This window comes from Hyperolius riggenbachi, chromosome 5 (genome assembly GCF_040937935.1).
Source record: "Hyperolius riggenbachi isolate aHypRig1 chromosome 5, aHypRig1.pri, whole genome shotgun sequence".
Classification (NCBI taxonomy): Eukaryota; Metazoa; Chordata; class Amphibia; order Anura; family Hyperoliidae; genus Hyperolius; species Hyperolius riggenbachi.
This window is the reverse complement of record NC_090650.1, coordinates 56535959-56549587: the sequence shown is the minus strand read 5'-3', so window position 1 is coordinate 56549587 and position 13629 is coordinate 56535959. Positions and strand designations below refer to the sequence as shown.

Sequence of the window (13629 nt, the reverse complement as noted above, 5' to 3'; positions counted from 1 at the left end):
GCGCGGGCACAGGGCGACTGCAGGGTGCCGGTAGGAGCCCCAGGTAAGTAAAACTGACTTGTTTATATTAGACTTTAGGTTGCCTTTAAAAATTTAATCACATGACCAGTAGCAGCTGAGCTCAGGCAGACTGCAGATTCTGTGGGTGGGGCTACCTCTGTTTGAATGGCATTAACCTTCTGTTTAGACTGCAAGGGGTAAGGCACAGACCAAATCCCTCTGAGACGTTTGTAGCCTTTAGGAATGAACACCGCTGGAACTGGAAGAAGCCATCGTATGGGCTCCCAACAAAGTATGCTATTTGGACTTAGACACTTAGGAAGCCTCTTTCAAATAAAAAAAAAAACAAAAAAAAAAAAACAAAGACAAAAAACCAAGCTCTGATACTACGAGCCTACACGGGACTATGATATGTATCAATGCTTCACAACTCATTTTGTAAATTAGTTGTATTAAAAGTGATCTTTACATTTTAGTTTACTGCTAGCTATTAATACCTAAAAGGAGCTTTAAAGGGGCATTATAGCATATATATGCTGCTTCAGGCTGCTTCTGAGTCCTGGCAACTATCCTTTAATCAAATGCTGCACCTGGTCACAAGAATTCACGGAAAGGTTAGAGGATAGCAGCTTTCTCAACTAAAACCACTCTGTCTTCTCAAAATTCCTGTGACTGTGAAGGCAGATATCACTGGTCATACTAAAAAGGAGAGTATCTGGCAGTATGTAGCTATACCATACATGTCAAACTCCGGCCCGTGGGCCAAATCCGGCCCTCAAAGCCATCAGATTTGGCCCCCAGTTGGTTTCCCCACTTGGCCCACTCTAGACCACCCGGGAAGCTGTAGAATACCAGGGAAGCCACATGTGGAGGTAGGGGGAAAGCACTAGACACCAGGGGAGTGTGTAGGGGAGGGAGGGGAAATCAATAAACACCAGGGAACTGCAAAGGGGAGGGAGGACCAATAGACACCAGGGAATTGTATAGGGGAGGGCGACCATTAGATACCAGGGAACTGTATAGGGGAGGGAGGGTGACCATTAGATATCAGGGAACTGTATGGGGAGGGAGGGCGACCATTAGATACCAGGGAACTTTACAAGTGAGGTAAGTGGCCATGAGGTTGGCCCGCGACTTGGCTCCAGTGTTTAACTTTCGGCCCCCTTCGTATTTGAGTTTGACACTCCTGAGCTATACCAACAGTGAACAATAGCAGAGCAGCTTCAGTGTTCAGAACAACCAAGGGCAAGTGCAGTCTGAGGTATTTCTTTTTAGGGTTTTTTTGTGTGAGATTGGACTTGTAAACTATGGCCTCGATTCACTAAGCTTTATCAAACGCTTTATCAAACGTTTGATAATTTACCTCATGGGTAAAATCTAATTTTGAATTCACTAAGGTGTTATAGATTTATTGAACGTTTTATCGATAAAACATTAGATAAATATATAACACCTTAGTGAATTCAAAATTATATTTTACCCATGAGGTAAATTATCAAATGTTTGATAAAGTGTTTGATAAAGCTTAGTGAATTGAGGCCTATGTATTCCTTTTATACATTTTTTGTTTCATTTCAGTTACTGCATCGTAACGCATGTAGATAAGCGCATCCTTTAACCACTTCGCCATATCTGGACGCATATATCCGTCCAGATAGGCAGTGGTGCTGCAGCCGTGTGGTGCGCGCGATCGGGCGCGCGCCCGAGCGCGCTCCCGCTGCCCCCCCGATCAGTGAATGGGAATGTAATTCCCATTCACCGATCTAAGTCCCCGGCAGAAATACCGACGCTTTCTCATCAGAGAGCGTGGTATTTCTGCCCCCAGGAAACTTCTTGTCTTCATTTTAGTTCCTAGATGCGACATTGTTCGCATCCAGGAATTTTTTGAATGTGGCCATCTTGTGGCCAAATAGTAAACTGCACCCACATACTTTTATTAAATAAAAAAATACATTATATTACATCTAAAATTAGCAGTTTCCCTCACAAACTAAAATTACCCAAATACATTTTTGTATTAAAAAAAATAAAAAAAATTACAATTAAAAAAAAAAAAAACTACATAAATAGTTACCTAAGGGTCTGAACTTTTTAAATATACATGTCAAGAGAGTTTCTTATTAAATTTTTTTAAATTATAAGCTTGTAAATAGTGATGGACGCAAATTGAAAAAATGCACCTTTATTTCTAAATAAAATATCGGCACCATAAATTGTGATAGGGACGTAATTTAAACGGTGTAATAAGCGGGACAAATTTGCACATAAAATGCATAGGTTTTAATTACTGTAGCATGTATTAATTTTAAACTATAATGGCCAAAAACTGAGAAATAATGATTTTTTTCCATTTCTATCTTAATCTTCCTGTTAAAATGCATTTACAGTAAAGTGCCTCTTAGCAAAATGTACTACCCAAAGAAAGCCTAATTAGTGGCGGAAAAAACGAGATATAGATCAATTAATTTTGATAAGTAGCGATAAAGTTATTCGCGAATGAATGGGAGGTGAACATTGCTCGGATGCATAAGATTTTCGAAGCTGTAGGCTGAAGTGGTTAAGCACCCTATTTTGCCAGGGTATTATACAGTTACTGTTTTAAGAATATGTTAAAAGCATCTAGGCTTTGTACTTTAAAACAAGCAGGTCCCCAGCCAACATTTCAGGCAATCAATAATTCTGTTCAATAACCACTCAGATGGGAATGCCAAAAGTACACTTGTGTAATAATAATTATAATAATAATAATCCAAACATTCGTATTGCACTTTTTTCCTGTTGGACTCAAAGTGCTCAAGAGCTGCAGCCACTGGGAGGATGTCCTGCAGTGTCAGGAAGTCTTGCCCAAGGACTTCTTACTGAATAGGTACTGACCCTAGCCAGGATTGAAACCCTGGTCTCCCATGTCAAAGGGAGTACAAACCAGTACACTATCCAGCCACTGTACGAAGGAACAATCGTCCAAATATACCATATTTCTTGTTACTGTCATATTATATTTATTGGTTATTTGTGCATCAACATAGTATGATATTTGCATGACTGATTTGCTTTTACCACCTTTGACCTTTAAAAATTAGTTCACTGGCTTTTTTCAGCGGGCAACAGAAGTATTCACTTCCTGTCAATTGACAGTTCTATTATTTTGATTGGATGGTGCCTCTGTTGGAAGTGAGTAGAGTATTGGCTGGTGTGTACAAGCTGTGGTATAGCTGATGAGCTGTGGGCCCTGATGCAAGTTTTACAATGGGGCCCCCCAAGCACTCTATACATAACAATTGATGGGGCACACCAAAACCTGCCAATGGCTACTACAGTGTCAGAGGTGCAAGAAGGGGATGGGGAACAGTTAGTTAATGATTACCACTATGCAAAGTATCTATAGAAGTGATTATTATGAGCACAGGACCAATAGAGAGCTAATACTGTAGTTAAGAGTGGGCCCTTCGGGGCCCCTCTGGCCCAAGGGCCCTGATGCGGTCAAAACCTCTGCACACCCTATTGCTATGCCCCTGTGTACAAGGCCTTACCGTTTATTGGTTTTGAAGAAAACCTCTTGATTCCCCCCCCCACCCCTATTGTAAGCTTGCAAGGGCAGGGCTCTTTTACCCTTTTGTGTCTTGGAATTCATTATACATTTTATTCATCGGGTTACTTTTGTCACTGTAATTACTAATTCTATATTGATTCCGTATTTTGTCACTAATTCTAGATTTTGTATATTGGTGTATACCATTTGTCTGTATTATTTTGTACCCCATGTTTCTTTCTTACTTTGTACAGTGCCACAGAATATGTTGGAACTTTATAAATCAATAGTAATAAACTCATTCTGTTCTGTTTTCGTAGGGTAATAAAGCTAAGGCAAATCCCTGTGTAAAAACCATGCCAATGTATACTATACAAATACATATCTTAACACATTAAGCATAGGTTCATAATATGCTAATGGCACAAAAAAGTGTATGAGCCGCTATCACGTTACATTGCTTAATAAAAGTGTTCGGGCTGAAATTGTCTGCCGAAAACCGTCCAAATCTGACATCACCATACTGGTTTAATTATTTAAGTACCAAACAAAAGGTTAATCAGAAGACCATACTGCTTGGCTGGTAACCTTATAACTGGCTATTCCGTAATAAATACTAATGGAGGATTTAACAGAAGAAGTTTCAATTAGATTTTGCACAGATGTTTAATCCTCGGCGTATCTGGGGACGGTAACCTTCCGATACACCGCATTTAGAGCTTATGTGGAAAGCTGGATCCTGGTTACTTAATGTAAAAAAATATACTAGCCTCGTTTTATGCACTTCAGGGGGAAGAAAAGTCAAAAACATAAAAATATAAAACCACAATTACACACTAGACTTGTGCCAAGAGAAAATCGACTGATAGGTAACGTTTTCGCTAGATATTATACTATAATAATATTATGAATATAAACTTGAGGAGCATTTTAAAATCTACGCTCCCATCTGACCTTTTTAATCAAATTTTACTTTCTTGTATTTGCTAAGCTGTTTAAAATTACGCTTTAGTCTACAATGCGTATTGGTGGGGTTTTTTTTTGGTAACGGGTTTAACTTGGGACTTCAGGCCGAAAGGTAAATGTTCATATGAAATATTGTACATGTGAAATATATAACAATCCAAACGATTTTAAATTCTGTACAGTCGTTTTTTTGGTTTATATGGCTCTAGTCTACAACACAAAGCCAGGAGGTTCAGCAAGAATAAGTAGCACTGTGTTTTCTTATTTCCTTGCTTTGCAAATGACCAACATGACAAAGCCACTCCCCCGGGCTGATGGTGGGAGGCAGTGGCGTAGCTAAGAAGCTGTGGGCCCTGATGTAAGTTTTACAATGGGGCCCCCCAAGCACTCTATACATAACAATTGATACGGCGTACCAAAACCTGCCAATGGCAACTACAGTGTCAGAGGTGCAAGAAGGGGATGGGGGGCAGCTTGTTAATGATTACCACTATTCATAGTATCTATAGAAGTGATTATTATGAGCACATGACCAATAGAGAGCTAATACTGTAGTTGAGGGAGGGCCCTTCGGGGCCCCTTTGGCCCAAGGGCCCCGATGCAGTCGCTACCTCTGCACCCCCTATTGCTACGCGCCTGGTGGGAGGTGCTAGTCATCAAGTTGCTTTCTTCTCTTGTAATTAAATTCCCACTGTTAAGACTGACCACACTCAGAATTAGGAAGAAAATGATTGTCTCACAGTTAAAGGACAACTATCGCAAAAAAATGTAAAATTAAAAATAATTCACATAAAATGTACATTTCTTCCAGAGTAAAATGCACTATACATTACTTTTTTCCTATGTCGCTGTTGCTTTCAGTAGGTAGTGAAAAATTTACAAATCTGTCAGGTTTTGACTAGTCCATGCTCATTGAAGATTCTCAGTTATTTGTTTATTCACAAAAGCACTAACCGAATTGTAGTTGATCAGTCCAGCTGCCAAAATAGTGTACAAATAATTACGGAAGCTGTTTGAAATCTTTCTATAGATCCTTTCCAGGGAGTGCTTTTGTAAAGAATAAAGGTAATCCTGAGAATCCTGAGATGGACTAGTCCAAAACCTGTCAGATCTTTCCGCTTTTAACTACCGTATATTCCGGTGTATAAGACGACTGGACGTATAAGGTGACCCCCCAAATTTTTCAGTTAAAATATAGAGTTTGGGATATACTTGCCATATAAGACTACCCCTCTTCCAACGCACACCAAATAAAAATGTTAAAAAATCATATATTGGTGCTATGTATGAACAGATACTGGTTCTGTACTGTATGTGGTACCCAGTATATAACACTATACAGGGTATTGACTGGTTGGATTGGTCAACTCTCCCTCTCCCTAAGCTGATTGGTCAGCTCTCCCTATTTATCAGAGAGGTATGGAAGAATAGATTGCGCTGTGCCCATAAAACACACCTCTTTCATCTGTCTGGCCTGCCCTTGTATCCTATTTACCTCCTTCTCAGCCTCTCAGATCTCACACATGTGCTCCTGCGCCGCTTCACTACAGTCCTCAGCAGCGAGATCTGAGAGGCGATAATAGGATAGGGCAGAGGTCCCCAACCTGGGGGCCGCGGCCTCCTGGTGGTCCGTGGGCAGATTTCTGAGGGGCCGCGGCGGATCTGGTCTTTCTCCCTCTCCCCCCCCCCGGCCGCCGCTCCTGTTACCTTATGAGCGGGCGGCCGCTTCCTTCCTTATATTCCCCATAGCCCCTCTCCTCTTTGCAGCATTTCTTATTACAGCAGCGCTTCCGGTGCGGCTGCTGTAAGGAGGGAAGGAGGCAGGGCAGTGGTTCCCATGGAAACGGCGATCGCCGCTACAGGAAGCCGCTGCCCTGCTTCCTTCCCTTCCTTACAGCAGCCACTCAGGAAGCACTGCTGTAATACGAGATGCTGAAACGAGGAGCTATGGGGAATATAAGGAAGGAAGCGACCGCCCGCTCATAAGGTAACAGGAGCGGCGGCCGCGGGGGGAGGAGAGGTCACCTCTCCTAGCTACACTGGGGCAGCTATACTGGGGTAACTACTGGCTACACTGGGCTAACTGTAATGGCAACACTGGGCTAACTGTACTTGCTACACTGGGCTAACTGTACTTGCTATAATGTGGTAACTGTACTTGCTATACTGGGCTAACTATACTTGCTATACTGTGGTAACTGTACTTGCTATACTGGGCTAACTATACTTGCTATACTGTGGTAACTGTACTTGCTATACTGGGCTAACTATACTTGCTATACTGTGGTAACTGTACTAGCTATACTGGGCTAACTGTACTTGCTATACTGGGCTAACTGTACTTGCTATACTGTGGTAACTGTACTTGCTATACTGGGCTAACTGTACTTGCTATACTGTGGTAACTGTACTAGCTATACTGGGGTAACTATACTAACTATATTGGGGTAAGTATACCACCTAACTAACTATACTGGGGCAACTATAGTCCTTATACAGGGGCAACTGTGTTAGCTACCTATACTGGGGGCAACTATACCTAGATACCTACTTACCTATATACAAGCTCAAAATCATGGAAAAAAGGGGGGGCTGCCGCCGCTAACCACGCCCCCTAAACCAACACCCATACCAACCCCCCTCCTTCCCCCTGGGGCCCCGGAGAAAATTTCGGTCGGGATAGTGAGCCCCGGGCTCAAAAAAGTTGGGGACCCCTGGGATAGGGCATATCACCCGGCGTATAAGACAACCCCTGACATTTCAGAAAATTTTCAAGGATTAAAAAGTCTTATATGCCAGAATATACAGTATTTACTGTAGGTGACAGCAACATGGTAATGTATAGAGTATTTTACTCTGGGAGAAATGTACATCTTATATGTATTATATATTTTTAATTTTTTTGTGGTCCTATAACTGGTTCTGGACTGCCAAATGTGAAAACCCTGCCACACTTGTGGCTGCCTAAGCCTGATGTGGTGTAGTTTTAACACCGGTGGCACCCATGCAGAGGACACGATCACGTGTGCCCGCTGGTGCAGAACTCAGCTGTCCAAAGACAGCTGAGCTCTGTTCTTCAGTCAGGAGCCCTTTTCATTGGTTCCTGACCTCTTGATTACACTTAGCCAATCACAGTGATCAGGAAGTACTGATTAAAAACAACCAAAAAGCCCTGGTCCTTATAGAAGCCAGAGTCTGCCGTCCCGAAGTAGTTAAGCCCTCACTCACTGTGCGAGTAGCTAGTGAATGGGATTACATGATGATGTTGACAATTAGAGATAGTCTAGTTTTTTAATGCATTTAATCATTCTTTATTGACCACATACTGTATTTTCAGATTTTGATATCTGACTAAAATGAATCTATATATGGAAACTATCCTTTTTATGTATTTTTAAATGAAAGAAAAACAATTAAATAGGATCTTCAGAATCAAAAAGAAAACTTTATCCCCTCCACCACATGATTACCTTAGTTATTTTGGCTATATTTTATGTTTAAGTGGAAACTACACTGGTTTTCTGTTTTATTCAATCAAAAAAGAACGTCTAATTAGGCTCTCCAGACTAAAAGCAAAACAAAGAACACCAAAGTGTAGTGTACTGGTGGTCTAAACTAAAGAGGGTCAAGAAGAGAGTCCAACAGCAGTCACCTGACCATGGACTCAACTCAAGCATCTTAAAAAAGGTATTTACAAAATGTTTTATTTTGTCAGATGGCTTTCCATTTTTTGTTTGGAAGTTTGATTTTAAAGCAAACTTGAAGTGAAAATAAACTTATGACATAATGAATTGTATGTGTAGTACAGCTAAGAAATAGAACATAAGTAGCAAAGAAAGGTGTTTCAAATTGTCTTCAGTACAGGAAGAGTTAAAAAACTTCAGTTGTTAACTATGCCAAAGAGCTTCTCTGAGCCCTCTAACCCAACTGGGTCGAATGCAGTCCTGTTTTTGGAAGCACTTAACCAGTTAATGGCATCCTGACTTATTAAATAGTCCTGTTTGAGCCTGTTAACGGCAACAGGAGGTTCTATTAAGTCGCTCGTTCCCGCCGCCACTCTGCACGTGTGCGCGCCACTCCCACCCCTGTTTCCATCGGGATTCGGTGTTCAGTGATTGGGGAAGAGGACCGAGCAATCCTCTACCCAATCACAATGCCTGGAATGAATGGACGTGACCGCGATCAGTGGCCACGTCCATTCATAAAACAGGAAGCCATCACAGTGTAGTTAAATGTAAACAAAAAGTGAACACTTCCTATCAAACGGAAAGTGTTCACTAGCGCCATCTTGTGGCCAAAAAGTATAACACATCAGGCACATACATACATACAAAAAAAAAATCACTTGTAAAAAAAAATCAGTTTAAAAAAATACATAAATAGATGCCTTAGGGACTCAGCTTTTTTAATCTATATTTTATGAGGGAAAATTACTTTTACTTTACTTCATAGGGGCTTGTAATTATGGACCGTACAAAAAAAAAACAAAGCCTATATTTCCAAATAATATATTGTCGCCATATATTGTGATAGGGACATAATTTAAACAGTTTAATAATCGGGACAACTGGGCAAATAAAATGTGTCAGTTTTATCCACAGGAGAACATTTAATTTTAAAACTATAATGGCCGAAAACTAAGAAATAATTTTTTCCATTATTTTCTTATTTTTCCTGTTAAAATGCATCCTACCTAATAAAAGCTAACTGTCGCTGCGTCCAGCAGTTTTGTCCCTGTGTCCCAGGGTTTTTGTTACTCCGCATGTGCGCAGTAACTGACAGCTGGGACCAGGGAGCTGGACGGGCGATCAAGGTGGGCGGGTGCGGGTGAAGTGAGGTGGACGGGTGCGGGCGTGCGAGGTGGGCGGGTGCGGGCGTGCGAGGTGGGCAGGTGCAGCCGAGCAAGGTGGGCGGTGCGGGCGCACGGCGGTTGTGTGCGCAGTGTGCGCGCACTTGCGCACTGGCGGCGGCGGCCGTAGACCTAGAGATTGTTTTTAAACGGGCTGGGTCTACTAGTTTAGGTTAAAAACATTCTTTGCAAAATGTACTACCCTCAGAAAGCCTAATTGGTGGCGAAAACAATGAGGTACAGATCATTTTGTTGTGATAAGTAGTAATAACGTTATTAGGGAATAAAAGGTAGGAGCCCTGACAGGTGACAATTGCTCTGGTCTATTAGGGTAAAACCCTTGGGGGTGAACTGGATAAACATCCAAGAAGCAGTGAGAGACAGCTTGATATAAGGTTTTACTGTAGGAAAGTTCAAAGGGTTATTATTTCTGCTTTGTTTTATAGCTTAAAAGACAGGCTGTTGTTTAACATTTCAACTGTGACAGAATGATGCAATGCTATAAAAAAGCTATATAACTGAAAATAAAAATATGATTATTTTTTCTTTGCTATGATTATTCTATGATTATCTTTTCTTTGCTATTAATGTTCTATTCATTACTTATACAGTTCATTATATCATAAGGTTTTTTTTTACGCTTCAGGTTTGCTGTAATCCTAACATTTCCCCTTAAAGTATTTAATATTAACTTAAAAAAACCTTAAAAAATATTTTCCACTTAATCTAATGAAAAAAAAAATACATATTCTACCTGAACAGAAATTACATTAATTAATTTGGTTTCTTTTCAAGATTTAAAAGTTCTCAAATAATTTTGAAGTTAATTATACAAAAACTTTTTTTTAAATATACATTTTAAATTCCATAAATAATTCTTTCTTTTTCATTTATTGTTACTGTTTTTATGAAATAAACACATCCCACTTTTGATGCAGAGGTATATACGGTATAATAAAACCAAAGGCAAGACATGAAGTGCACTACCATATATCAGGGCATATTGGTTACTGGTGGTGACACCTATGACTATATTATATAAAAAAAAACAAGAACCACAACGTGCAGATTCAATAATTTAATCAGCCAATTAAGTTTGATAGTCAGATTCGCAAATTGGACCAAGCCATAGCAACTAGTCCATTTTCCATTTGCTGCAGTACACAATGAAGATTTAGGACACGCATTAATCAATCTGTCATAATGAAGCTGCTTGCACAGGCAAGTATAGGTACTTACCTCTGAAGCACATTCCTGCAATGTGCCCACCACGGGTATCAACATGTTTGAATGGGGAGATTTGAGCAGTCTTGCCAGCAGTGGGATTCCTCCAGCTTTGCGAATGGCTTCTTTATTCCTTGTGCTTTTAGAGCAGCTCCACAGTGCAAGTGCTCCACACCGCGCCACCTCGATATCCTTCTCCTGCTCTGGAGTTAGGTTAGAGGATCTCATAGGAACACAGTCCAATAGTCCCACCTTAAAGGCAAGATGATAAAGTTAAACGGACCTGAGCAACAGAATCCAACAAGAAATTGTTATGATCATGTCTGCAGCGTTTACTGCTGGCTGCAGTGGTATTGCAACCCAAGCAGTTCTGATGTCATTACATGCATTTGCTTGCATAGTTTGGTTTGCACTTAAACTAGTTGCTGATTCCATCTGCAGTCGCTCTGAAGTTAATGACAGTTTAATATGCTTTTGTGTAAACAAACATTGTCTGCTGCAATGGAGGGGCAATCCCTTTCCTGCGGGCTGCATATCATTGTCTGCCTTTTCCTGCTGTCAGCCTGTGATTAATTACCATTCACTTGTGTGGGAATCTGCAGGTCTGCTCCCATTGGATGACCTCAGTATAAAGAACTGCTTCCTGCAATGCTTGATGGGCTACCATAGTCTCAGATTCTGTCTGTTACTCTGCTCGTGCCCCACCTCGTTCCTAGTCCGTGTGGACTGCGCTGACTCCTGCGAAGGGGTCAGCGAGTCCTCCTAGTTCTGCTCTTGTTCTAGAAGTTGTTACTCTGTTTGTCTTGTGTCATATATTGGTTCATCGCCAATATATACGCATACTTGCGCATTTTGTTATTTTCCTTGTATTCGTGTTACATTGATACATCAGTGTCGCTGATATATACGTACACGAACTGTTTATTTCCTGTGTTCAGTTAGTCAGCCTTCCAGCACGTTTTGGTAGTTTGCGCGTATCGTGATCACCCGTGCTGAGCTAGTATCCTGCTCCTGGTCCTGTTTGTGGATTGCGTTCATCTCTGCGAGGAGATAACGAATCCTTCTGAATCCTGTCCTGTTACCGTTTGTGGATTGCGTTCATCTCTGCGAAGAGATAGCGAATCCTTCTGAGTCCTGTTCCCTGTATTGCTCCAGTGCTAGTCAGTGTTCCTGCTTATGTCATATATCGGTTCATTGCCGATATATACATATGTTAGTCAGACGTTACAAATAGTTTCATTGATAGCTGTAATTGTAATACGCTAGGAAAACATACTTATTGTATATTTGTCTGTGTTACGTTCATCTATCTTGATCCTCCTATTTCCTGGCTATCCTGTCCTGTCTTTGTGAGGCACGCCATCGCTGCTACGCATTGGCTGCCTCATTCCAGTCTGTCTTGTTGTGGACGCTTGCTGTCACTAAGTAGTGGCTAGTTAAGCAGGCGTTCATTCTGTCTACCTGTCCTGATCTCCTCAGTCCTGGTTTATGCGCTCAGCGCTACTTTGCGCTGAGACGTTATTACGAAAGTGTTGTTTGTGGCTGTTCGGATCTGCACCGGCTCTGTGCACCACAATCTCCTATTGAAGTCAGTCCTCTCCTCCACTAAACTGGGGATATCCTGATTCCTTGTGCTGGTGTGTGTACCTCCTTCACGTCAGCTTATGTGTTGCATGCTGACTGTGGAGATTACACCTCCAAGCTTAACAGAAATCAAACAAGACTCCCCCTAAGGAAGGTTCATAAATCGTGTGTGTTGGGGGGACAGGGAACATTTACTTCCCTACCGAGCTCTGCACTCTAGCAACCCCATCTATACACGAACTTCCAACTTTTTGTGTGCCACAGAACCACAGTTCAAAGCACTGGCCACTGCTTTGCATGCCAGAAAATTAAGTCCATAATTTTGATTACATCTCACAGCCAGTAGATGTAGTCACATTAATGGACTACATCTCCTGGCATGCATGGGGACGTAGGACATCAACAGGTCTATAAATTTACATCTGACTCACATAATAAAAGTATAGGTGTCACCTTATACATGAGTCACTGGCAACACTGAACACACTGAGTAATGTGTGTGCTATTTAGTGACATTCTCATTTGCAGCAATTTACCCAGTGGAAAGTGACACTTGATAAAGCAAATGCCAAGAAAGCACAGGTCTGAGGCAGGGGTCACACTTACCGGCTTTCGTACGCGTTTTCTGCACAGAAAAACTGACTTCAACTGAGAACTCATATTAATCAATGAGCTAGGTCACACTTTAATGCAGATTTCGCATGCAGAAAAAAAAACTGACATCTTGCGCAATTTGTCAGTTTTCTCTATAAATTACATTAGCTGTTGTAAGGTAGAGGTCACATTTGTCTTTCAGTTTTCTGAAAAGTGTAGAAACTGAAAGACAAGTGTGACCCCTGCCTGAAAGTTCTGGCCACAACAATTAACAAGGAAAGGGTGGGGGGAGGGGGAACTGGGCTGCAGGAAGGGGAGTGAATCTTTGCTGCACTTGGAGGCCCAGAGGAGTTATTGGCTGCATTTAAGGGACAGGAGGCTGCAATACTTTATGCAGTGCAGTCATTAAGTTCGCCTGGTCCCCGAGTACAGACGTTGATTCTTCCTGGTCCCCAAGTGAGCTATTAACTTTGCTGGGTAGACTTATACTCGAGCCAATAAAATATTCCAGCTTAAGAGGGTCAAATATTGGAGTCGGCTTATACACAAGGTCGACTTGTATTCGAGTAGCAAGATGCAAGATGGAGACGTGTGAATAGATGGGGGGCAGGCAAGAGAGCACCCCCCTGTGAGTAAGTAATGCATGCTGCCCCCCAAAATCATGCATCATTTTTCTGCTGTCTGAAAGAAACAAAATTATGACATGTGAGTGACAGCTTCAGTCTTGTTAGGAATATGGAAAGCCTCACTGATAAGCAAATTACAGCCATAAAAGTTTTCCTGGTAAAATATAACTCATGAGGGCAGAGAGAGATAGAATAAGGTCAATAGTTCATGTATTTTAACGCTGGGACAGTTAATAGGCTGCCAAAGAGACAATAAA

At 41.4% G+C, this 13629-nt stretch overlaps 1 protein-coding gene across 2 annotated transcripts in view; it reads right to left on the bottom strand.

Annotated features, from left to right (window-relative positions):
- ODAD2 (outer dynein arm docking complex subunit 2) overlaps positions 1-13629 on the bottom strand; it is a 226279-nt gene that overhangs the window by 115303 nt on the left and 97347 nt on the right. For both annotated transcript variants that reach the window (XM_068235726.1, XM_068235727.1), the window contains exon 13: positions 10584-10820. In XM_068235726.1, coding sequence (XP_068091827.1) covers positions 10584-10820 — 237 coding nt within the window. The remainder of the gene's footprint in view (positions 1-10583; positions 10821-13629) is intronic.